Here is a 25,073-nt window from a genome sequence, read left to right as displayed (position 1 = left end):
TTGAGTTTCTCGAAAAACATTTATAGTCGAAATAATTGAATACGTAACATATCATTTATACCAATTATACCATGTATTTTGCTATTAATGGAAAAATATACTCCATATTTATATAGTCGATGAAATGAATTGATACGGTTGTATTCTTGTATATGTATGTATACATTCAATTGAACGTTTATCAAAGAGATAAACAATTGTCGACTCAATTTTCAATTAATGAATAGTCACAATCGAGTATTTCTAAAATTAAAACTGTTTTCTCCTTTAAAAAATTGTTTTATACACCCTACATAATAAATTAAGGTAATACGAAATAATGATTTTACATTGTATTCGATCATATGCATCTAAGGGTACCAGATTTTTTGTTCAAATGTGGAGAATCATTTCAGCTTCTCAAGTATAACAAATATTCTCATGATTCGTGCAATACATAATAATAGTATAGAGTAAATACATATACTTTTAGGTTTGTATGAGAGATTGTTACATATACCCAGGTGCAACGTACACCCATGAGTATTTTGTTCTCATTTTGATGATTGTTTTTCATATAATCATCAAATGAAGAGCAAAAAGTAACTTTGGGTTAATTGGATATACGGTGCACCCGAGTGTATGTAACAAATTTTAGGTTTGTATAGAGTATTTTAGATGTTTTTTTTTTTTTTTAAGGTAAGGAGAAGTACCCCAACCATACCTCAACCCTCACGGTTTTTTTAGTCCGGTATTTACGGGTCAGACACTTTGAGAGTGAGGGGAGAAGGGTAAGGATCCCTACCTTTAAAGTGTTTCTAGTGGGGATTGAACCCCCAACCTCAAGGTTGAAAGGTACAATCACAATCCGTAGTTTCTTATCACTAGACCAAGCTTTACTTGGTTTTGGAGGTTGGTTATTGATTATTAGTTAGGATGTGAATTCTCATAAAACTTGTATGAATTCTCTAACATCACATGGTTGAGCTTGAGCCTAGTGAAGATGTTAGAATGATGTCTACTACAAGAGGGGGGGTGAATTGTAGTTTATAAAAATTTATGAACTTTATGCGGAAATTAAACTAAGTATAAAAAGAGAGAACACACAAGATAGCTTTTCGAATTATTTCACTATGCAAAAACTCATTTTACAATTGTAAATATTCAGCCTACACTTAAGTTCCTCTAGGAACTCAAGTATCCCAACTACGGTCCCTCAACCATAGCTTATCTCTCTCATTGATTCGACTCTGAATCACATACAATTTTGTGATAGACTCACTCAAGCCTCACAAATACAACTCTCACAAACCCCAATCCCAATTACAAAAGTAACTACAGACTTTCTTAATGCACTTAGAAGGATTAAAGCAGGAAAGAACTCAGTACTCTTAGTTTAAAACGAGAAATCTCTGAAACTCTATGAACTGAATGTTTTTACGTTGTTGCTCCTCACCAAAATCAGAGTACGTTGCAAGTCTTTTATAGTGAGATGGAAAGTCTCAACCTTGTTCCCCACTCTTCCCATGTTCCACGTTCACTTCAACTGGGAAGTTGTTGAACGTTGATTAGAGAGTGGGAAGTAAGGTTTCCCTGACTTTTCTCTCAATGCTTTCAACGTGAATCCTTAAAATCAGGCAACGAATTTTACTTGGTCAAAAATCAGTTAGCAAGATAATTATTAAAAATATAATTATTATTAAAAAGATATTTTTTTTTTTAAAAAATAAACTTTTAAATAATTATTTAATTTAAAAATAATAAACTTATCTTTTAAATTAAAGAATTATTTATCTTTTATTTATTTGCAAAATATATATTTTCAAAAACTAATTTTACTTTATCCTTTATTAAGGATTAAAACTGATTTTGTATATTTACGTTAAAATATTTACTGACTTTATTAAAACATTAAGTTCCTTTAGGAACACTACGGTCCTTGCTGAGTTCCTTTCTACATAAGACTCTTAGTGCTTACAGATAATCCTAAGACTGGAATTTGCTCTTTTTCTTGAAAGCTTGCTTATTCATCAAGACTTCCAATCCCTTTGCTCCTACTCCGGAACATGTTGTTTGTACCTGAATCCTTTTGTTCTACCAAGACTTAACACACAACATTAGTCGAATTTTGTTTTGTTATGTCAATCATCAAAATACTAAGAGGGTCAATAGAAGATTTAATGTGGCAAATTAGATCGTGGCCCATCATTCGTCAATCCAAAAACGGTAAGATTCATGTTATTAATATGAATTCCTTCAGTTTGATCCAAATGCAAGTATTATGTATGTGATGATGGGCTATACTGTGAAATATAGTAGTCTACTGAAATGGGGTGCTTTTCCGTGCACCGTTAAGACACCACTAATTATGTAAGTAATCAAATGCAATAATAATGCGAAAAAATGGAGTGATTGAGTGAAAAACAAAGGAAGGTCCCACTCCACGTTCAAACACGATGGTTTATGGATTGATTTATGGGGTTCACCGAATTTGGCATACCGTTGTTGATAATTGGATTCAGTCATATATATATATATATATATATATATATATATATATATATATATATATAGCCCAACTTAGTTCCACATTTTCACATTTATGCTAGTATTGATTGATTAGTGGCGCGTTAATTGTTTGATTCGTCTTGTTAAATACTTTTAAGATATAAAACTTCTCTTTGTCAAAAAAAAAAAAGAAAAAGATATTAACTTCTATAAATCATAATTTAATTGACATGCTATTAGAGATATTAACAATTTTATATATGCATTAACAAATGTGTCAAAAGAGAAATGAGAGAATAACTTAAAGGATCAAAGGGACTATTATATATCTTTCTTTGCAAAGGATATATCTGATCTTATGCATTAAAGCATATAAAATTTATATACTCCCTAAGAAAATTCATATGGAGTGCTTTCAACGGTTCAACTTCTCTTTTTTTAATTCACAAAATTTGTGCTCATAGTTATCATGATCAAGCCTGCAATTATTTAATTAATTCAAGCCATATTTGACTAGTATAGCTAGCAAAGTAGAAGAGAAGACCAAAAATCAACAAAATAGAAGTAAACTTCCATAATTTATCTAAATAATTGAGATCATCTAAGTAGCAAATATTCTACGGAGTAACATTATTATAAAGAAATTATTGAAAAATCTATTAATTTTAAATTATTTTCTAGCCTCTTAATTTTACTTAAATACGTACGTAATATATATATTTTATTTAACTCTCAAGTTCTAGACAAACTACTTAAACTAATATTAAAATAAAAATACGCAGTACACTACATAAATTACGAGAATATTTCATTTCACCATACCCAGTGATCAATATATAAGGCAATAAAATTCAAATGTTGGCTAATTGTTCTAAGATGTAATAAAATAAAATAATTATCTACTTGTATTAATTAAATATGGAACGGGTTAAGACAACCAAAACTTAAATGTTAGAGAACTACTACCTAATTCTAATTCTACTAAAATACAAGAAACTCCTCTTATTTTATGTTCGTTTTTTCAGGAAGAGGTGAAGAAATTCAAAGCTTGGATCATCAGCAAGAGAAGACCAATAAAATAAATAACAAAATGTTGCTTTCTCACCTCTAACTACCCTAAACTCTAACTCAATAAATACCAAAGAAAATCCACATTGTTTTTGCATCCAAAACCTTAAGCTCTTATATCATTTTCTCTTAAGTCATCCTTACTTTCTTATAATATCATCATCACAAAGCTATAGTAATGGGTGTCTCTACCTTCACTGTTGTCGACGAAACAAGCTCGGTCGCCCCAGCTCGGTTGTTCAAGGCTTTGTGCCTTGACAACCACAATGTTTTCCCCACGGTTACACCTCAAGTCATCAAAAGTATTGATTTTGTAGAGGGTGACTCTACTGTTGTTGGATGCGTCAAACAATTTAACTTTGCCGAAGGTTTGTTAGTTTAAGTTTTAGTTTTTCTTATTATTTCAATCTACTCCGATCCAATATTCATCTCGTAGTGTTAACAATGACATTTGTGGTTATTTTAAGACGGAATTTTAATAGTTATTAAGTATTTACATAATGAAACTATAATATAGGAAGTATTGAATTGAAAAAATGAATAAGAGTATATTGCGATGCAAATTAAATGTTGCATGCAATGGATAAGTTATGTACGTAAGCTTATTGCCTCAATAACTAATTAACAGCCAAACTAGGCCTTTTTATTTATTTATTTATTTATTTTTATCACGATAAAATACGAGGGTGTCTTTCCTATCACAGGAGGGTTGAGTGAGGATCGAACCCAGGTCACTTCTAGGGGAGATAGAGGGACTAACCATTCCTTCACTCCATGATCCTCAAAAAATACTAGACCAATATAGAAATATTTGGTAAATGGATTCTAGGTACATAGTTTAATTTAAACCGATTAAAATTTTAAAAATAGTCAAAGCAAGACAGATTTTTTTTGCCAAAATTTGGCTTTTGACTTTTTATCAACCAAAGTACCACTCTATATTCCTGCTTTTCACTTATTGTGTTCTAATTTCCCCGTGATAATTGATACTTCGTAATAATTAATTATTTTTAGACTTGTAGTTAATTTTGATTTATTTATTTGTTAATTGATAAATAATTATATTATAATTAAGTATATAATTATTATATATAATTGATTTACCAATAAACATATTATAAACAACAAATGACACTACTGAACTAGCCAAATCAAATAAGTGACAACCAACCATCAGACATGGTCAAAGTTTGTAATCATTTTAATCAATACGAAGTATAATGTTCACTAGTGTAGTAGTGTGTCAAATTAAACTGTAACATTATTGATTATGTATACAGTATACTCTATACTGTAGTAAACTTCAGTGCATATTGTTAGATTATGTAAACTATTTATGTATTTATTGTTTTGTAATTATCTTTGGTAATTATTTTGTGTAAAGTTCCCTAGTTTAACCTAGAATACTTTTGTATATATATTGATTAATCGTTAATGAGAAAGGTACGGTAAATATTCTCATATTCTCTCACAAATATATCTAAGCTAATTGTACATGTGATTGATAAATTGCTCAGGGGTTCCATACAAATACTTGAAAAGCAAGGTGAACGAGCTTGATGTGGAAAATTACTATGTCAAGTACACGACTTTCGAGGGCGATGTTCTTGGGGATGCATTGGAATGTGTTGTTTACGAATCCAAAATTGAACCAAATGGTTCAGGAAGTCACTATAAATTGACTGCTCATTTTCACGCAAAAGGAGATGCTGTTCTTAGCAAGGATGATGCTGAAACTGGCCTTAAAAGCATGCAAATGTCCTACAAGGCCGTCGAAGAGTATCTTTGCAACAACCCTCAAGCTTGTACTTAAACATACATATTATTTGATGAATTTCTAGTTATGTCCTCTTTGAAATGTGTGAGATGAATGGAATTTGTATTATGCATTGTAAGTTTATCTTTTGTTGCTTAATAAAAGGTGTGTACCAATGGTTTGTTGAAATGATGTAATAAAAACATAATTGTTTGAGTTAAAGATTGTTAATTACCATCCGATTCCTTTGGTTTCTTATCTATTTAACCTATTAAGTATTTTAATTTGTTTTTCTCACGGTTTTTAATACAATGTTGTAATTAAAACTGTGTTTCTATATGAATATGTTAATATAAAATTAAGTCAAAGTTAGTATATAAATGAATAATACAAAGGACGAACGGTTGCATAATATTATAAAAAAAAGCGTAACACAAGTAAGATTATTTTTAGGTGAAAGTAAGATTATTTTGAGGTGAAAAATTGAAAAATTATTAGCTAAGATGATTACTAATATCTATATGTATCAAAAACAATCTTTGACTATTCGTCTATTCTAATAAGTGATGGAGTATAGTATTGTTATAATTATAACCAAAATTGGCTTGAATTTTATGCGAAGTATAGTATTCAAATTACTACTCGTAATTGATTGAAACAACTGACCTCAAAGTCAACGAAAGATTCATTCGAAGTATATTTGATAGATTTTGGTGATATGTAGACAGAATTGCAAATGCCATTTTACCCACATTCATATATGTGTGGGTGTTGATTGTGCGATCACTTCACACGTATTCTAAGGAATTAGTTGTATAATAAATATTACGGCGATCATCAAATGGAATAACCTTGACCGATGAGGGATTATTGCAATTGAAAAAACAGGGCTACTTTAACAACAAGTGTACTTATTCTTTTAATAGTCAAAACCAAAGAAAGGCAGCAAGCCGACTACGACCACTACGTTTAATTCACCTTATTTTATAACCTAGTTACTTATTATATCAGATTAGAAAAAATAAATTCAAATTATATTAAATAAGAAAAAAAAAAAAATAATACTGTTCCATATTGAATTTTGAGAGATTTATGTGAAAAATGAAACCTAACAATTTAATACGAGTAATTTTTATACTTAAATATAGTTATGTGAAATTACATGTCCCCAATCTTAACCACTAGGACAAGATTATAAATAGTGAAGGGAATGCTAATTAACCAATCAACAACTTTTTGGTGCAGCAAGTCACACCGTGTGGCAGGGGTTACCCGAGTTATTTTGTTAGGGGTTACCCGAGTTATTCAATCAGAGGTTACTCGAGTTACTCGGTCAGGGGTTACTTGAGGAGTTCGGACAGGGCTTACTCGAGGGGTTCACTTGGTCAAGGGTTATTTGAGGGGTTATTCGGTCTAGGGTTACTCGAGGAGTTACTCAGTCGTGGATTATTCGAGTTACTCAGTTAGGGGTTACTCGAGTTATTCAATCCCTCTTAAATCAGTATAAATTTAGATCTGATCAGATGAATGAGAGTAGCCTAAATCAGAATGGTAAAACCGAAAAAGTTACTCATTGGAACAAAGATGGTAAAAAATACGGATGGTCTTCCAAAAGATAAAGTGAGCCATTTCTTTGTTTCCCTTTCAATCCCTCCTCCAAATACTTCAACATCAGTAACCCAGAAACACTACTCCACATTGGAAACAATTTCTTCCAAAACACGCCGCTGAAGCTTCTCTCTCCATTTTCGCAGATTACCTCAATTTCCAGAAAACAAAAATGGCGGCTCATACTCTCACCTCATCTTCTCTCTCCTCCATCGCTTCTTCGTCGGAGCTTCGGAAATTTCTTCAATCTACTAATTCAAGCAATTTAGCCACTTCCTTCATCGGAAATCAGCTCGCAATTCGAAAACCTAACCCTAATCGTTTCATCTTGAAGCGGCAATCCACGAATATGACAGTTTCTTTCAGCTTACCAACTAGGCAAGTTTCTGGAATTCAATTCTTTCTTTTTCTTTTAATTTGTTGATTATGTATTTTTTTCTGAATTTTGAAGTTTGATTATTTTAATTGCAGTAGGCCGGAGGGAGTTCCTGATGAGAAATCGCCAAAGTAAGGTTCCTTAAATTTTCGTGTTTAATTGGATTAATTTTGTGTTGGTTTGTCATTTCAAGTGATTAAATCATAAGGATTGAGTGAATTTGAAATTCAATCCTTAGAATAAAACTTATTTTTGCATGAATTCCTCTAGAGTTGTTTTGATTTCGTATTCTTGTGATATTTTGGATAATGTGGGCTTGTTTTAGGATTTAAATGCTTGTTTGAAGTGATTCTTTGAATGTGGATAGGAATTGCCAATTGCCAGAAAGATGTTGTTCTTCTTTACAAATTCATTTCCTTAAATCGCGCTTAGGTATAGTGTAACATCATCGAATTTTGCTATGTTTTAAAGATTGAAGACTTCTTTCATTTTAGGTTTTGTAAGAAATTTGGGAGTTGCCATGATAATCTATATTTATTTCAGTATTATATGGATTTGTTTTTGTTGATATGCGCCTTTTACTTGGTATATAAGGAGCATCCTGAATTAGTTTCTATATGTCTTCATAGTGCATTTGGAAAGGGTTGTTTTCATGCCCTTTTATGTAAGCTCATCTGTTGTCTATAGACTTTGAAATACTTGCTTAATTATTGTTTTGTTTCCAAGCTTGAAACAGATGGTCTGCAAGGGCTATAAAGTCATTCACTATGGCTGAACTGGAAGCAAGAAAACTAAAATATCCAAACACGGGGACTGAGGCGCTTCTGATGGGGATCTTGGTTGAGGGTTCGTAATTCAGTCATGGTTGAGAAATTTTTTGCTCTTTTATGTTTTCTAGTTCAATATACAAAACTGTACATCCTTCACATGATATTTGCTAGAACTTTAAAAATGACATTAGTTGAATTGCTGGGTTGTGAAGTGATCGATCTTTATTAATGATTTTTACAATAAGAATTTGGTTATCCTTAGCTATTCAATCACATCGCTTTGTGTGATAATCTTGGTAGCCTTTGGCAAGACGTTTATGGAGGGGGTGTGGGGTGACTAGGCAGATCAACTTGCCCAAAATACCCTTTAGTGTACTTGAATACTTGGACTCCAGTGCAGCCTTGAGCCAAATCAATCATTTTGGTTTGTTGAAATGACTTAGAAATTTAAATGCATAATTAGGTAGTGCTAAATGTACTCTATTTTTTTTAAAAAAAATTAAATTAGAAGATTGTCATTCTTGGAGAAGAATTGTTCAACCAAATCATTCATATTGGACCTTATTGGATTGAAGCTGCGTTCTTAGAAAAGAAGGGTTAGAAAGTTTTGTCTGACTTTTGTCACTGTGGACTGTGGAGAGGCTTACTGGGAAATTTTCCGTTTTGTTATGATGCCTGGTTGATTAGGTAAATATATTTAGGAATAATAATTTTAGTTAGGATTTGCGTTATACAATGAGGGAAAAAAGAACTATACTGTGGATTATCAAGCATTTGAAGCCTCGGTGAATTAGATCTCAATTTTTTGTTAAGTACTTGAACATGATTGTTGCTCTCTGGTGATGAAATCAGTTCGATAGATTAGGAGATTGGATTTGGTTGGATGGGGTTGACGATGATTGTGTGGGAAATTAATCAATGGAAGACATTTAAGAACGAATATTACCCAATAGGAGATTTTGTAATCTTGGAGGGTGATGAGACATGTGAGAGTTGTATCTTGTATCCCACATTGAATATGTACAGGATGTGTCATTTTCTTAGAGGACAATCATGCAAATTGCAATAATAATGTCCAAATCCGAGACTAATTATGCAAGCAGATGGATTAAATAATAACTAAAGATGCATTTTTGGCGTGGATGTCCAGTTTGTGTTCAATTTAATGTATGGCATGTGTCATACATGATTGGAAACTCTTTTTTCCCCCTATCCACGACATAGATGCAGTTTCGCCTGTAGCATTGATTTAAAGATACTCTTACTTGACCACCAGCTAGTTATCCTCTTAGTTTAGGTTATACCTTGTAAAATTTCTATTACTTCCACAATGTTTAAAGGATTGTTTACTTGGACCCCCAACCCCTGCGGTTTTCTTTTCTCTTCAAGGCTGATCTGTTGATTTATTACCTATGTATTATGTCACCAACTAACATAATATCTTACTTTATCTACCTAGGAACAAGTCATGCTGCAAAATTTTTGAGGGCTAATGGCATCACCCTTTTTAAAGTGCGAGATGAAACTGTCAAGTTGCTGGGAAAATCCGACATGTACTACTTCAGTCCTGAGCATCCTCCATTGACTGAACCAGCTCAGAAGGCTCTCGATTGGGCTGTTGATCAGAAACTAAAGTCAGGTGGTTACTTTTGTTTCATTTATCACGAGCATTTATAATTTAATTCCAATTTATGTGTATTAGACCATGTGAATGATATGACACTGTATCTGGGTTACAGCCTTTCAATGCTCAGGGTATTGCTGGCTTTCCATAGCGAGTAGAGCTATTACTTTTACTGTATTTAAATCCCATACATGGCAAGCTAGCTCTTCTATAACATCTAAAATAACCAGAAATGTATCTATCTACCTTTATGCTTCTATGTAGTATAGCTTATTCTTTCTCTAATGCCACTGCAACAGAATTCTTATTGTTTTGGATAACAGAATCTTCTCCTTATGTCATCCCATTAACAGAAGATACTCTGCTTGGCGTTGCTCTGTCTATGTAAAACCCTGTACTTATTCTGTTTTGCTCCTTTGTCATAGAGGTGGTGATGGTTGCGTCAGTGAAAAACATGTGCCAAACTGCCAATGGCAATTCCTTCTGTAGTTGTATTCAGCAGAGCCAGATCAGCATTAGCAATCTGAGCAAAAAAAGTTCCTAAATCTCTTCATTGGCAATGCAGGTGAAGATGGAGAAGTTACTGTGACTTATTTGCTTCTCGGACTCTGGGAGCAAAAGGAGTCTGCTGCTCACCAGATAATGGCAGATCTTGGTCTCAATGATGAGAAAGTAAAAGAGCTTTCGAAATTTGTGAGTCCTTGACAGTTTTCTGTAATATCTCTCCTTTTTCATTTACATCTTAGTGCTCCTATTTATGTGTATTTTTATGATAATGCTCTACACAGATGGATAAAGACATTGTGTTGGCTCATCATAAGTAGGCTGTTTCAGAAATTGAGATTACCCTCTACTGCTGCCCTGCTAACTCTCGACTCTTGGCAACGCTTTCTGGAAGTACATGTCTCATGCTGGAGAGGAGCTCTGAAGTTAAATGCTTCTTTCCATTTGATCAATTCGGATTTTTAGCAAACTGAAGTTGCAGATCTTTGAGCAATTAGTTAGCTGTAGACGGAAGAGTTCCATGGAGAAATGTCAATAATATGCTTTGTTAGTTACTCCTTACATCCGCATTTATACTTACCTTTTATTGTAATTCCCATATATCAAGATAGGTTAGTTCCTGGGAAATAGAGGTTTGGTGCAAATTGGATGGTGGAATCATTGTATTTTATCAATTCGATTCAGTAATATGGGTTTTTGGAGTCAAAAATTAAGTTGAGTTTCTCATGCTTGATATAAAAATCTTTTGCCTTCCCACTAGTCTGCAGACTAGTTGAAACACTAGTAAATGCTACTGAGTAGCGCACCTCGTTTAGCTAGCAAATTAATGAAACTTGGCTGGGATTCCTTGTCTCATTTTGTACCCAATTAGGTATGGAACTGTGCTGAACCAGTTATGTCTTGGGGTCATTTCTGTGCCTCTCCACTCGCCTGCCCAATGCCATCCTCAGTAGTACACTGATTGTCTATGATTTTGTCACATCATCTGCATTCATCGATAGTCTCCAACAACAACATAGCCTTAGTCTCAAAATGATATTGATAGTCTTCAATAACTAAAAATAGGCAATGTGTCAAAAGGGGGAATTAGACTCGACATTAGACAAATTATATATGGGGGTATGATCCCAAACCATCACAACTATGTTCAAAGGAAGTTCTTATTGGGATTTGGGAATATTGGGTGAAGATGACAGACAAACCCATGGAATCTTGATATCAGCCTCTTGAGTCCTGACAAAGCTTATTATTCTGGTATCTGTAGTATTACTCTGAACTAATTAATACAGTCAAACTGTCAAAACTAGGAAAATCTCGTATTAACTTTGCAGCACCCAAGCTGTGTTTCAATAAGCTCATGCAATGGTAGTGATCTTGTAAGTTGCCTCTCCTACAACCAGGAAATATACGCCTTTGTCCATTGCCATCTGCCCGTCCTTGTTAGCCTTACTTAGGTGCTCGCATGGACTCACAGAAAACTCTATTTCACTTTCCTGTCCTCCATTCAAGTTCACACTCTCAAACCCAGTCAACTGCTTTATGGGGCTGTCATCATTCTGTTCACCTGCCCTCACAAAAAGTAAAACAGGATGTCTGCCAGCCATTTTTCCAGTATTTTTCACTCTGACAAAAGCTGAAAACTTCAGTGTCTCACAGAATTGTACACCCAGCTGTGAAACCAATATGGATCGGGTGATGTTCGAGCTCTTGAGCAACTGGTTAGTATGTGGTTCCTGATTCAAGCTAATTTTATCTCGAGTAACTGACGTGAACTCATAAGAATAGTTTGAGTAGCTCAGCCCATACCCGAATTCATAAACCTTCTTGCCTTGGTAAAAACGGTATGTCCGCCCTGGATAGCCAGAAGATTTGTCTGGCCTCATCCTCATATCTGTCATTGGTACTTGAACAAAATCTTGTGGATACCATGTCACTGGCAGTCTCCCACCTGCAGTTAACCAAAAGTATAAGGACCTTCATAGGTAGTTTTACAAGTATTTTTTCTTATACATTTGCTAGACTAAATTCCTTTTTTTTTTCAATCCTTTTAAACTATAAAAACAAATAATCTTTACTTGATATTGTATTGCATTTATCCTCTCAGATATGGCAATAAAAAACTAAAAATGTGACTAATGATTTCTGAAACTTGATTTTAGCCTTCAAATAAAAAATTAACTATGAAATTTTTATTTTCATTTTTTTTTTGACAGGGTCCCTAATCATTGTAGAGACTAAGCAAATAGTGGTTAGCTATATAGTCACCTGGATTATGATCACCAAAGATGATTTCTGCAAGGGCAAGTCCCCCAGCTTCACCCGGATAACCAGCCCATAAAATGCTTCCAACTTTTTTGTCGTCCCTAGTAAGAGAGACATCAACCGGACCACCACAAAGAAGCACTAGCACAATCGGTGTCTTAGCAGCTTCTGAAACGCTTGCTATAAGACTTTGCTGCTTACCAGGAAGAACAAGATCAACACGATCTAGTTTCTCTCTCTCCTGTGTTTGATCCAAACCCATCACCATAACAACATAATCAACCTCTTTAGCTAGCTCCACTACTTGTTCAACTTCAGCAGATGAACATTCAACTGCATTGCACCCTGAATGATATTTTATATTCTCAACATAACTTTGCAATGCTTCGAGAATTGTTGTAGTTTTGCAAGGATAACCTTCATAGTTACCAAGGAGAACTTGAGGGGAATCAGCATTAGGGCCTATTACAGCAAATGAATTGGTTTTGGCTTTTGGTAGTGGAAGGAGATTGTTGTCATTTTTAAGGAGTACAATGCTGTTTTGGGCAGCTTCAAGCGCAAGATTCTGATGATCTTCTGAGCAAACTTGTTCTGGACCAATCTTCCCGAAAGATCCATCTATCCTTGGATCTCCATCAAAAAGGCCTAATCTCATTCGAACAGAAAACAGGTTGTTGAGAGCTTGATCTATTTCTTCTTCTGCAACTTTTTTCTGAGTGATTGCCGATTTGGAATACCGTGGTGTGTAAGATCCACATTCCACATCCATCCCTGTAATCCCACCAACACACCGCAGGAAATGGTAAATATTTCTTACTTTTCAGCTGTTATCTACTTTCTTTCAAATCTCAGTAGATTAATGAAGGAAAGGCTCAAACACAACACAACTAGATGAATTATCAGACTGCATATTTTTGGTTGGTTGTTTTCAATCATAATAATAAATTGCTCGTTTTCACTATAAAAATGCTTACTATCTTCAAATATTTTGATAATATTGAACTAGGGTAGCTCCTATCTGAACTTATTTTGACTCAGAAAATGAAGCATCACTTTAGATATACCTCCACTTAGAACAGCAGCAACTGCATCTTCTGGTGTTTTAGCATATTTCTGTTGCTCATAAATTATTGGAACTGCATTACAGTCTGAGACTATGTACCTAAGAATCAATATAAGGATTTCCAAAAACTGTCAAAAAATGGAGCCACCGTTTAGAGTAGTAAAAAAAAACAGCCATTTAGAATACAAAAAAAATGATATACATGTAAGCTACCCATCAAAATGCCATTGTCCTCTAGCTGTGTCTGTTAGGAAATCATGATGAGCACAACTAGGGATTCCATTCACACGATTATACGCACACATAATCGAGCTGGCTTGACCTTGTTCGACACAACTCTGGAATGGGGGTTGGAATGTGTCTGCCAAATCTTGCTTAGACACCTTCAAAACCCACATAGGCAGATACAAATAGTAAAATACTTGGCCAAGGGGAATACAAACATACATAAAGGAAACAAGAGTCAATGAGGGTATCATTTTACCTCTGCATTGAAGGTATATCGAGTGATCCCGTGCCAATTATCCAAGTCATGAGCTGCGAAGTGCTTACAGCAAGCAGAAGCTTGAAGGTGCTTTGATATCTTATCCCCTTGGAAGGTATACCCTTGAAGCCCTCTAACATAGGACACTCCATATCTAGCAGTCAGCAAAGGGTCTTCTCCAGGGGTTTCCTGCCCTCTTCCCCACCTTGGATCCCTAAATATGTTTATGTTTGGTGCCCAAAATGTCAAGCCTTTGCCTTGTCCCACATTGTACATTGCCCTTGCCTCAGTCGCGATTGCCTTCATTCATACAAAAATTTCACTTACATTTTAAAGAAAACTGTGATGATCATTTTAACTAATAGTAATAGGAACACAATAACAAGCCTATACATAAACGTTAGTTTGTTGAACTTTTAGTTGATTTAGATCACCCAGCTTTTCGCATATAGTTCATCATGTATGGCCTTGATTTCCTCTTCTTCAAGGAATAGTTCAGAATTCTAGTTTTTTTTTTTTTTTTTTTTTTTTTTTTTTTTTTTTTTTTTTTTTTTTTTTTGACAACAGCAAAGTTTAGAATTCTAGTTATTGGCAATAGAAAAGCCTTAGTTATATGTTTCTTCCGCTTGGAATTAATAGCTACGTTGATGGTGCACTTTAAACTAGTTTTGTGACAAATAATTTTGAACAACCAGAGTACATGTTTCAAATATTGCAGGGCACAAGAGACGAATTTGTTCCTGATGAGTGACAAACTTTTTTGTTTTGATGCATAAGGAACACACAGGCATTCATACCTAGATCTTGGTAGCTTTCTTGTAAACAATAACACCAATGTGGACAATAGTAATAGTCATCAAGTCAGAGATTGTGTTGATGCTAAGGAGTTTGTGACTTTCTGTGAATTAGCTTGATGAGTTGATGTGTTTCATACAAATGCCATTAAAGCATAAGGCTCTAGTAATGGAACTACAACTTCAAAGATGTTTATATCTTCATTTATTCTCATTACCACTCCAGAATTATGGATGATAAATATTTATTATCATGAACACTATTCCGAAATAATTTTGACTATAAATAATTAGTTTTTTTTATGACCCATAAATCTTTGACTAATACCGGTAATTTTCTTCTTTGAAGCCTGTATTCTCGTACATAAGACTAGAGGCGACAATTGTATCATTCGAGTCAAGTGCACTATTGTACAGTTACATTCATCAGAGGAATCTTTCAGGGTTTGAATTCAGATTAGATATCTTTCGGATTTATTCTACAAGTATTTTACGTATCTCAAGCTCTCAACTATAACTATTTCACGTCGAGTGAATTCCAATTCAACCCACTTTCAAATATGGGTCAAGTAATATTACTAATTAAGTCGGGCATGTTTAGTCAGGGCTACATAACATTAGTCCATACTATTCTGTAATTTAAAAAAAATCCTTTTTACATTTAATATTAAAGATTCAATCTTCTTACTGTATAAAAAATGGAGTAGATAAATAAATGAAGATAACGTAACTCACCCGTGCAATACGATACCAAAGCTGAGCATCAAAAGAAGAAGCGGTAAGAATAATCTGAGGAAACATAGTTGCCGCTTTAATCGTAGCAGTTCCATTGAAAATTGTTCCATTTCTAGCAAACGTACCATTGAACCGGTACCCACGGCCGTGTCTTGACACCCCATGAAGTGACTCGGACCACCACTCGTAAACAGGGATACCGAGTCTTGGAATCGGTGGGACCGAGTTGGTTAGTTGAGCTATCTTCTCGTCTAAACTGAGTCGAGTCACAAGGTCCTTGACTCGTTGATTGATGGGTAGTTTGGTGTTGCAAAATGGGTAGGATTTTGTTGATGGGTTTGATGGGTCACAAGCGAAGAGTGGTGGAGGTGGGATTGAGTTGACTAGGGCGAGTTGAAGGAGTGTTGTGACGATGAAAAGGTATGTGATAGTGGGGAGATTAGTGGTTGCTTCACTTCTTTGGCCACTCATGGTTGTTGCTAAGTGGGTAGGTGCTAACTGATGCTAAGGAGTGAGATTGTTATATAGAGGTGTGAAAGTCTGAACCAACTTAATTCGATTCGATTTGAAAGTAACTTGATACAAATTTCGACTTATATGGGTATAATAATTCGCATGACTCAAACTCAAACTAAACTTATTTCGACTAGCCTAATTGAACCTGACTCAATGACTCGAATTGACACATTTCACTTGTGGAGTATATGAGTATTCCCCTGTACCTATTTGATTGTGTCATTGCATGACCTTTGTGGTCTACAAATATTTACGGAGTTAACGTATTTTTTTTATATATTTTATTTTTTATTTTTATGTAATTTGTGTGGTATTGGATTTATTTCAATGTCAATTTTATAGTATCATATATATATATAATTTTTTGTGTAACGAATTTGAAAATATTTATATTTTGAAATGGTTTTGGTGAATGTGATAAGTCAAATGAGATAAACTAAAGGGAGTACAGAGTATGGAAGGAGTTAGGGCATCTACATTATTACAACTATGGAGCATTATAATTATTCTTTAATTTTTTTTTTAATTTCCTCTTATGTGTGTCAATATTGTAGTGAATTTTATTAAACTACTTGAAAAATCATTGTCCTCCTTACCACTAATCCATCTTCCTGGCCTTGTACTTTCAAATTTGGGGTACTTTAGTTAATAACTTAAGGGTTTATGATTGAAGTAATCCTCTATTTACTTCATTAGTTATTAATCCTATATTTTTTTAATGTATCCATAATTGAAAACTTTCTTCTTATTCAAGGGCTAAAATTACGAGTAAATTTGAGTGTATGGCCTCCAAATTATTTAAAAAAATCATAAGCAATCTCTGTCTTCTGCACATCAATTTATATGTATATAAAAATGGTTACACACATTTACATGTACCGATGTACGTAGTATCTTGTGCATGTGTCGACATGGCCATTAGGAACATAGGACTAGAACAAAAGAAAGGTTGTTCAAGAAGTAAAAATAGATAGTGATGACGATGTTTCATGGACCATGGAAAAAAGGAAAGTGCTACTCGTAGTGTTGTGCAAGACTGCAAGTTCATCATTCGTTTGAATTGAGACAAGACCCTTTTCCTTGTATTTCGGATCACAAAAGTATGAATGATGGGCCTTGCTTAAGCCGGTTGAATATGATCCACTTTTGTTTGCTCCTCTCTACAACCCAACCACATTTACCGTTACAATAATGATCGCCAACTTACAAATACTAAAGTAACAAGTCTAACAACATTACAAATAGTGCCAATGTCATCAAGAATCCACGTACACCAATGTTATCATGTAGTTCAACCAAAACAATTTTTCAGTATTAAAATATATATCCCATAAAGTCCTAAAGAAACAAAAATACCATCCCAAATCCTTCAAATTAAACCTACCCACCAAAAGTTAAGTGAGTCACTTCAAATTCAAACCTAGGGTGCTAATCGAGCGAGTTGAGCATGAGTTACGGGGGTGCTTGACTCGACTCGAAAATCTTTTTAATGTGCTCAACTCGTGCTTGTTAAAGTTTCGAACCAATAAAACCTGCTCGACTCGTGCTTGTTAAAGTTTTGAGTCAAGTCGAGTAACTCATAATCTGCTAGTTAAAGTTTTAGCCCTTCTAAAATTATAGGCCTTTATTGTTTTTGTTCACTTTATATAGTTTTCTTTTATTTATTTGTTTATTATTAAAGATTTACTCTTTTTATTTTTTTTTTTTATTATTTTTTTTTATAATATAAATTAACTCTTATCAAGTGTCAAATTTATTCATGGTAATAACTTTGTTTGTAAATTCTGTATTTTAAAATATATTATCGAGTTGCTCACGAGCTTATCGAGTTGAGTTAGAGCTTGCTCAACTCGTGCTCGTTAACATCTCGAATCGAGTTTTGACCTAGCTTTGACCAAGTCGAGTGCGGGTTGCTCACGAGCTGCTCAACTCGATTAGCACCACTATTTTAACCAATAAACCCACTTCGAAATTCAATATTAATTTTTCAGCTTTTAATCACAACCATTCAAACACTTAATTCTCAAATAATATTCAATTTTTCATTCATTTTTTCTAAAAAAAAAGCTTTTATAATTTTAATCAACATTCTCTTCCTTTGCAAGTATATCTCGTGTATTAACAAAGTATAGTACTCTCCCTATTTTTTTTTTTGTTAAAGTGTCCTATTTTGACTGAACACGTATGTCAATATAAAACTTTAACCAATAATATATGTAATTATCAATCAGTATAAATAATAAAAAACTAACATTTAAAAACTATATATTGAGACATTTTGAACTAGTAACCATATGAATTTATATTTTTGTTACAAAATAGGTATAAATGAACTCTATACATTGATAAAAATAAATTATGTAAATAGCGTAAAATGTCAATTTGAAACACTTAAATAAAAACGGACTCCTTCACACATGATCATGTATTCATGTAACTAGAAATAACATGAAAAAGCACATAAAACAAAAAATTGCAAAAACAACTCAAAGATTCCACACAAATACAGTACTATCCCCCCAAAATCTCTTCACAAGTTATTCTCCCACCTCACAAATCCTCAATCTCAAATCTTCCATCTTTACATGACCTCACTCCAGTCTCTCTCCTCCAACACCACCTTCTTCACCAACAAAACCCAGAAAAATACCCAGAACATCAACCCCAACAACAGCAACAAAGACCCCAATTTCTCAGGTACCCCAAAAGCCCCTGCAATGAGGCTAATTGTGCCATTACAAGGGGTTGTTCAAGGTAGGGGTGGCCTTATTTTAGGGTCAATTATCCCCTGTGCTCTTTTCTACTTCTTCCAACTTTACCTTAAGAAGAATCGCAACAGCAATAATCAACCTCCTCCTTCTTCTTCATCTCCTCCAACTCTCTCTCCTACCTCCTCCAATGTCGAGCTTCATCGATCTTCTTCTCGGCCCAGTTTATCTTCTTCTCGTTGTTCTATTGGGCCTGCTCGTCTTTCTTCTCGGGCTTCTGTGCTTGCCGGGCCCAACGATTCTGCTTACTATTTGGGCCTTGATAGGGCTCGCAAGGATGCTTACCATGAAATTGATAATCCCAATGGGGTTATTCAGCTTGGTTTGGCTGAGAATTTGGTGGGTTTACTTTATTTCTTGGTGGGTATTTTTGATTTCTTGATTGTAATTGGGTGTTAATTGTTTTTTTGTTTTTGTGGTATTTTAGTTGTCGTTGGATTTGATTGAGAAATGGGTAGCAGAGAATTGGGACAGTTCGATGTTGAATGGTGGTGAATTGGGGATTAATGGGATTGCTACTTACCAGTCATTTGATGGGTTAATGGACTTAAAAATGGTAAATTATTTTTAATTTTTGAATTTATGTTATTTTTATTTATGTATTTATTGTTGGTTAAATAGAATGTTGTTTATAATTTGCCGCTTTTGATGATGATTTTGTATTAGATAACCCCAGTCAATATTGCTGTTTTGCAATGTAGGTTAGCCTTTGTGATTAAAGATGCATAATTCATTAATAATTACACTAAATATGGAAAGTTTAGCTATATGGGGCTTTCGTTTGAGAACTTTTGTGCTGAATGATTTGGAATCAATTGCATTTGGGAAAAAGTTGGCAAGTTGGGTTGGTTTTGCATTCGTGTACGTTTCGGGATGTAGTAGAGTGATTTCAATCTGGAATAGTTGACATTGTCAATAGCTGAAAAAGATTGGTGTGACATTAGAGACTAAGAGAAGTAATTTAAGCAAGATGTAATCTGTTGATGGATCAACACAACAAGCACATGAGAAAATTTTAAAAGGTGTGTGCTTTAAGAAGTTATGCTAGGATGTAATAGAGTATATATTAATTTAGGGAAAGAACAGGGAAGTTGATCTAAACTAGCTTATATTGAAACTGGGAAGTGATGTTGAATGAAGAGTTGGCAAGGACAATTTCCTTGTCAAGGTGGTTTACTAAAGCAAAAGAACCAATTCCTGATTTTAGGCTATCTGTTTACTCCACAAAAGGTTAAATTTGTTTCTGAGCTAGTTGTCTAGGATGCAACATGTGGTCAAATTGTGACATCTATATTTTCTAACTCAATTTTTGGATTCATAACTTTTGAAGGATGCATATACCATTCATGTTTGTAATGGTAATCTACTTTGTACAAGTAACTCACCTCTTCCCCTAAAATTTTTCACATTGTAATCTTTAAATATTTATTCAGTGAACCAAATCGGTCCTAGTGTGGAGAGGATTCTTCATAGTTAAGTGAAAAGACAGTTCAAATTTTGTAATTATTCTATTTGTACTTTGTACGGTCAGAGAGAACGTGTCTAGAACTTGCTCTTAGATCACATAGGGAGCCAGGAACTAGGATTGAAGATTGGTATAAGATTAGCCAGTTTTATTCTACTAAATTGTATCTGAAAACTAGGTCTGGCCTGTAAAAAGTTGAATTATGAACGTTTGGCATGTTGTGTTTCTAATATTCTTGCATGTTATGGAATTTAGGCTTTCAATAAATCATTATATGCTGTGTGTTTTGGTCAACAAACTCTTCTTTTAGCTTCCTTGTTAGAGGCCTTCACAAAATTGAGTTGCATGTAGTTATTACAAAGTATTAGTCATGCTAAATTGTTGGTTAAGTGATGTGGTCCTCTATGCATCTCCCCTTCCTCGACCTGGCTCTCTATTCATGAACAAACTTATGGTTACTTCCATGTGATTGTCATAATTCACATGTGTAATTCTATTTTCTTGAAAATTTTGAAAGTGATGGGTATCTTGTTCAATTGTAGGCAATGGCTGATTTCATGTCTAGGGTAATGGGAGATGTCTTCTTTGATCCGTCACAACTAGTATTGACGTCTGGTGCTACTCCTGCAGTGGAGATACTATGTTTCTGCCTGGCAGACCATGGGAATGCCTTTCTGATTCCTGCACCATATTATGCTGGGTACTTATCTATTCCTGTCTTATCTTATGCGTTAAGGAACATTTTTTTTTCCTACATCAGTTTTATTGTCCTTGACATAAAAAATATCAAAATGCTCAAACAATTAGACGAAATGGCACCGATATGTGCATAGACTAACATGGAAGCCTACAGTTTTGACAGGGACTTGGTGCGTACTGGAGTGGAACTAATACCTATACATTGTCGTAGTTCTGACAACTTCACATTAAGTAGTACTGCCCTCGATCAAGCTTATAATAATGCTAGAAAACGAGGGCTTAAAGTTCGTGGGATACTCTTCTCAAACCCTTCCAATCCTGTGGGCAATATACTCTCAAATGATACACTATATACAATTTTGGACTTTGCCAGGGACAAAAACATTCACATTATATCTGATGAAATATTTGCGGGGTCAACCTATGGGGATACAGAATTTGTGAGCATGGCAAAGATTGTCGAAGCAGAAGACTTCGAGAAGAATAGGGTTCATATCATTTATGGACTCTCCAAAGATCTTTCTCTTCCAGGTTTTAGAGTTGGGGCCATTTATACCTTTAATGAGAACGTATTAGCTGCTGCAAAAAAGTTTGCCAGGTTTTCTTCTATTTCTGCTCCTACACAGCGCTTAGTAGTATCAATGCTGTCAGATAAAAGGTTCATTGAAGAATATATGGAAATAAACGGAAAGAGGCTAAAGAGGGTGCATGACTCCTTTGTTGCTGGGTTAGATCAACTTGGAATACCTTGTGCAAGGAGTGATGGAGGATTATACTGCTGGGCTAATTTTAGTGGGCTAATTAAGCCCTACAATGAAAAAGGAGAGCTTGACTTATGGGAGAAGCTGCTGACTGTAGGCAAAGTGAATTTAACTCCTGGGTCATCCTTTCATTGCATTGAGCCTGGGTGGTTTAGGTGTTGTTTCACTGCGGTAGCTGAAAGAGAAATTCCTTTGATTATGGCACGAATTAGGAAAGTTTGCGAAAGCTGCAAATCACCCAGCTAATGTGCTGTGAGTTTCAGTATTTTTGAGTTCATGTGAATAATTGTCTAGCTAAATTGTCAAATAAACATCACCTAGTGGAAAGGTCGGTCGTTGAAGAAGGGAGATAAATGGAGAAAATGTACAGATATCATAACACAGGAAGATTTTGATATTTTATTTATGAAACATGTCCAGAAGAGAAGATATATGGAGACACTGAATAGTTCACTCCTACAAATATGAGAAAACAGTTTCTACACAAAAGAATATCCATGAAGTGCTCTCCTAAGAAATTCTTAATGCCAGGAAGTCCTCCCTCAGCATTTTCGCTAGTCCTCCTCCACTGGCCACAATGTTGAAGCATCCTTGAGGTTTCTTCTTTGTGAATTCCTGCCATTTTCCCACCAGGCAAGTTAATTAGTGAATAGTTTTTGTATATAACAAGGAATTATTAATGACTACTCGGCGAGGTTTGTCAATCTGTAGAATATGAGCAAGTATATAACTTGGGCTTTTTTTTTTCTCTTTCAGTTTTTGTAAAGCATAGGCTGATAAATAGCCATTTGTTTTCATCAATCTAGAAGGTTATTCCCTTAAGTAGATTGCGACTGTACTGTTTTTGACATGCATAGTTTTATGCAAATTTCTGTAATATTATGGATCAGATTACCTTTTGCTGATATTGTTTCTTCATATTACCTGCCTTTCGGCGGCAACTTCTTCTACGACTCTGCATTATCAGCTCTCCCAGGGTGCATGGCTTTCTAATCACGCCACTTCGTCTGCCATCACCACCCAGTTTTTTATGCTCTACCAAAGTAGGAGGTTTCTTCTCAGGAAGCCTAATTTGCTCCTCAGGGGTCTTTCTTTTTTCCAGAAATCCAGACTTGGGTGGATATAAAGGAAATAGGTGTGCCAAGAAAGCAGAACCTCTCAAGCTTATATCTCTAGTTTCACAACTATTTGGAATACTGCTACTTTCTGGTGAAAAAGGAGTCTCCATACACCCGTTACCCTGATGTTCTATATAAGGGTTTCGGAGGGGTGTGAGGCGATTTGCTAGGAGAGATGGAGCAGAGCAAAAGGATTCTTCTGATTGGACGCTCATTGCCTCAAAATCCAACTCTGACATCCAATCTCGGTCTTCATAATCATCAGCATAGGAGCTATCTCCTTCATCGGTCTCATCCTCATACTTAGTAAAGTATGCAGGAGGTAAAGGTAAGCTCCTATTTTCCGGTATGGTTTCTTGATTCTTTTGTTCTGTTGATTCCTGAGCAAAACTCCGAAGTGGAGTCCCTGGTTTCTCCTCCCATTTGAAGGGGATGGAAGCAACATACTTCACTGGGAGGGGAATAGGAGTAGTAGGCTCGCGCTTTGGCATCCAATCCTTTTTGGGTGCTCCCGGTTTATCTTCCCAAATAAAGGGTACCGTAATTTGTTGCTTGATTTTCTTTCCACACTCTGCTTTCTCATGGTTTTCCTTATCTTCCATTGTAGGAAGGGAAAATAAAGAGTATGAATGGATGAATCTAGTGCCTGGTGTTTTCGGGGTATGTTGAGTTTTGTTTTATAGTGAAGTTGAAATATAGTTAGTGGGTTAGAAATTAGTGGGGAATTCAAAGTTAAAATAATCTTTTTGATTAACTGTACCATCAACTTAAAATTCTCTTGGTTGGGATTTTGCCAAATTGGGTTTGGTCTACTGAATTCTACCCTCCACTTAGTTAATGCTATCTTACTTCCCAAATCTTCTCTTTCAGAAGTCTTTAACACTTTGATAAAAAGGTTGGTGCACTTCCAGTCTTCAATCATGCTAATAGTTTCTATCTTGATGACGGAAAAATATAAGTTACAAAATTTTATGCAACTGTCTCGTTTAAGGTATGGACTCGCTTGGTAAGACTTCCCCTACACTTCGTATTTTAGAGGGTTGAGATAAAAATCTTATGAAGTAATTTGGTGTTGAGGTCTGATTAGGATCCTTATTACCTTGTTAAAGAAAAATGTTGTTTTTATTGGGAATGCAACTATATATTTGATCATTCATTGTTTTAATGATAAATATAAAGATTTTATGTCGAAATTTAAACGTTTTAACCCAAGAGCAAAGCATAATTTTGAATGAAGGGAGTATAAAAAAAAAAAAGGGGGATAAAGTCATAAAGATAATCAAAGCACCTTACATTGGTTTATGGTCCAACATCATAAAAGGTGGTGTGTTTGATGAAAGATCCACGAAGGGAATTTCAATATGAATTTAGACCCTTAAATTGAGGGGCGGGTTGTATTAGGGAATTTCAATATGATTTTATTATGACTTAATTAAATGATTTATTTTTACTTTTAGATTGGCTTTTTCAGTGGGTTATTATAGAATTTCATTTGACCCCAAAGACCACTGCTTCAGTAGTTTACCCTACAAAAACCTAACCAGAAGGACCAAAGGCTTACCTACAAATTACAAGTATCATAAGTTCATTTTGACCTAAGAAAGTCAATGGTGAGGTTATATTTTTTTGTTCTTCTCGTCCCAATTAGGTATTATGATCTACTCCCATTATGAAATTACATTTTTTTTTTTTTGAAACATAAATTATCTTAATTGAGTTACATTGTATAGTGTCTACAATATTATCTAGAGGGTGATGATTATGTTCTTTTCTTTTTTTTTCTTTTTTAATTAACACAAACTAGTATTGGAAAAATGCTAGTAATCCGAATCCAATCCGACTTGCCCAGATATTCAAAAAAAAAAAAAAAAAAAAACTTAAATGAATTTTGTTGAAAATGTAACGCAAAGCCAATGCCTGCCTCTGCTTTTGATGTACAAAAGATCGGTCCACTTCTTCCAGTGAATTCCCTTGATTGTGTCTCAACTTCCCCATCAAATGTTATCTATGAAGCTCTCTAGCACTGTTGGCAGATTAAAGATTTATGAAGCTGGACAAAGATTCCACGAGGTCTTTTTAAGGACAAATGAACAATACACTTGGCATCTAAGCATAAATAAAGCCTACAAAAACACATTACTTACGATATGCGACCTTTTTTTTTCTTGGAAGGAAATCAAGGAATACAAATGATTGAAATGGGACCTTAGAATAA

At 34.6% G+C, this 25,073-nt stretch overlaps 5 protein-coding genes across 6 annotated transcripts; 3 read left to right on the top strand and 2 right to left on the bottom strand.

The window, feature by feature from the left end:
* The first annotated feature begins 3,640 nt into the window (after positions 1-3,640).
* Positions 3,641-5,555, top strand: LOC110697177 (pathogenesis-related protein STH-21-like). The gene is made up of 2 exons (XM_021874524.1): positions 3,641-3,923; positions 5,073-5,555. The coding sequence occupies exons 1-2, from the start codon at positions 3,734-3,736 to the stop codon at positions 5,366-5,368; spliced, it is 486 nt and encodes a 161-aa protein (XP_021730216.1). The 5' UTR covers positions 3,641-3,733; the 3' UTR covers positions 5,369-5,555.
* A 1,389-nt stretch (positions 5,556-6,944) lies between these two features.
* LOC110697175 (ATP-dependent Clp protease ATP-binding subunit CLPT1, chloroplastic-like) lies at positions 6,945-10,947 on the top strand. 2 transcript variants are annotated; one of them, XM_021874523.1, is made up of 6 exons: positions 6,945-7,297; positions 7,394-7,426; positions 8,032-8,141; positions 9,525-9,704; positions 10,255-10,382; positions 10,478-10,947. In XM_021874523.1, exons 1-6 carry the CDS (start codon positions 7,092-7,094, stop codon positions 10,511-10,513), a joined length of 693 nt encoding a protein of 230 aa, XP_021730215.1. In that variant the 5' UTR covers positions 6,945-7,091; the 3' UTR covers positions 10,514-10,947. The 2 variants fall into 2 exon arrangements, with proteins under 2 accessions (XP_021730215.1, XP_021730214.1); XM_021874522.1 differs by having other exon boundaries at positions 6,947-7,297; positions 7,391-7,426.
* A 315-nt stretch (positions 10,948-11,262) lies between these two features.
* Positions 11,263-16,720, bottom strand: LOC110697174 (probable beta-D-xylosidase 7). The gene is made up of 6 exons (XM_021874521.1): positions 15,532-16,720; positions 14,003-14,302; positions 13,732-13,901; positions 13,520-13,617; positions 12,459-13,226; positions 11,263-12,141 (listed from the first exon to the last, which is right to left on the bottom strand). Exons 1-6 carry the CDS (start codon positions 16,000-16,002, stop codon positions 11,549-11,551), a joined length of 2,400 nt encoding a protein of 799 aa, XP_021730213.1. The 5' UTR covers positions 16,003-16,720; the 3' UTR covers positions 11,263-11,548.
* Positions 16,721-18,597: 1,877 nt separating this feature from the next.
* Positions 18,598-22,645, top strand: LOC110697172 (probable aminotransferase ACS12). The gene is made up of 4 exons (XM_021874519.1): positions 18,598-19,154; positions 19,243-19,371; positions 20,823-20,980; positions 21,134-22,645. Exons 1-4 carry the CDS (start codon positions 18,633-18,635, stop codon positions 21,984-21,986), a joined length of 1,662 nt encoding a protein of 553 aa, XP_021730211.1. The 5' UTR covers positions 18,598-18,632; the 3' UTR covers positions 21,987-22,645.
* LOC110697173 lies at positions 22,237-23,688 on the bottom strand. The gene is made up of 2 exons (XM_021874520.1): positions 22,636-23,688; positions 22,237-22,355 (listed from the first exon to the last, which is right to left on the bottom strand). Exons 1-2 carry the CDS (start codon positions 23,458-23,460, stop codon positions 22,251-22,253), a joined length of 930 nt encoding a protein of 309 aa, XP_021730212.1. The 5' UTR covers positions 23,461-23,688; the 3' UTR covers positions 22,237-22,250.
* Positions 23,689-25,073: the final 1,385 nt, after the last annotated feature.

This window comes from Chenopodium quinoa, unplaced genomic scaffold (genome assembly GCF_001683475.1).
Source record: "Chenopodium quinoa cultivar QQ74 unplaced genomic scaffold, ASM168347v1, whole genome shotgun sequence".
Lineage (NCBI taxonomy): Eukaryota > Viridiplantae > Streptophyta > Magnoliopsida > Caryophyllales > Amaranthaceae > Chenopodium > Chenopodium quinoa.
This window is presented reverse-complemented; position numbering and strand designations above follow the sequence as displayed.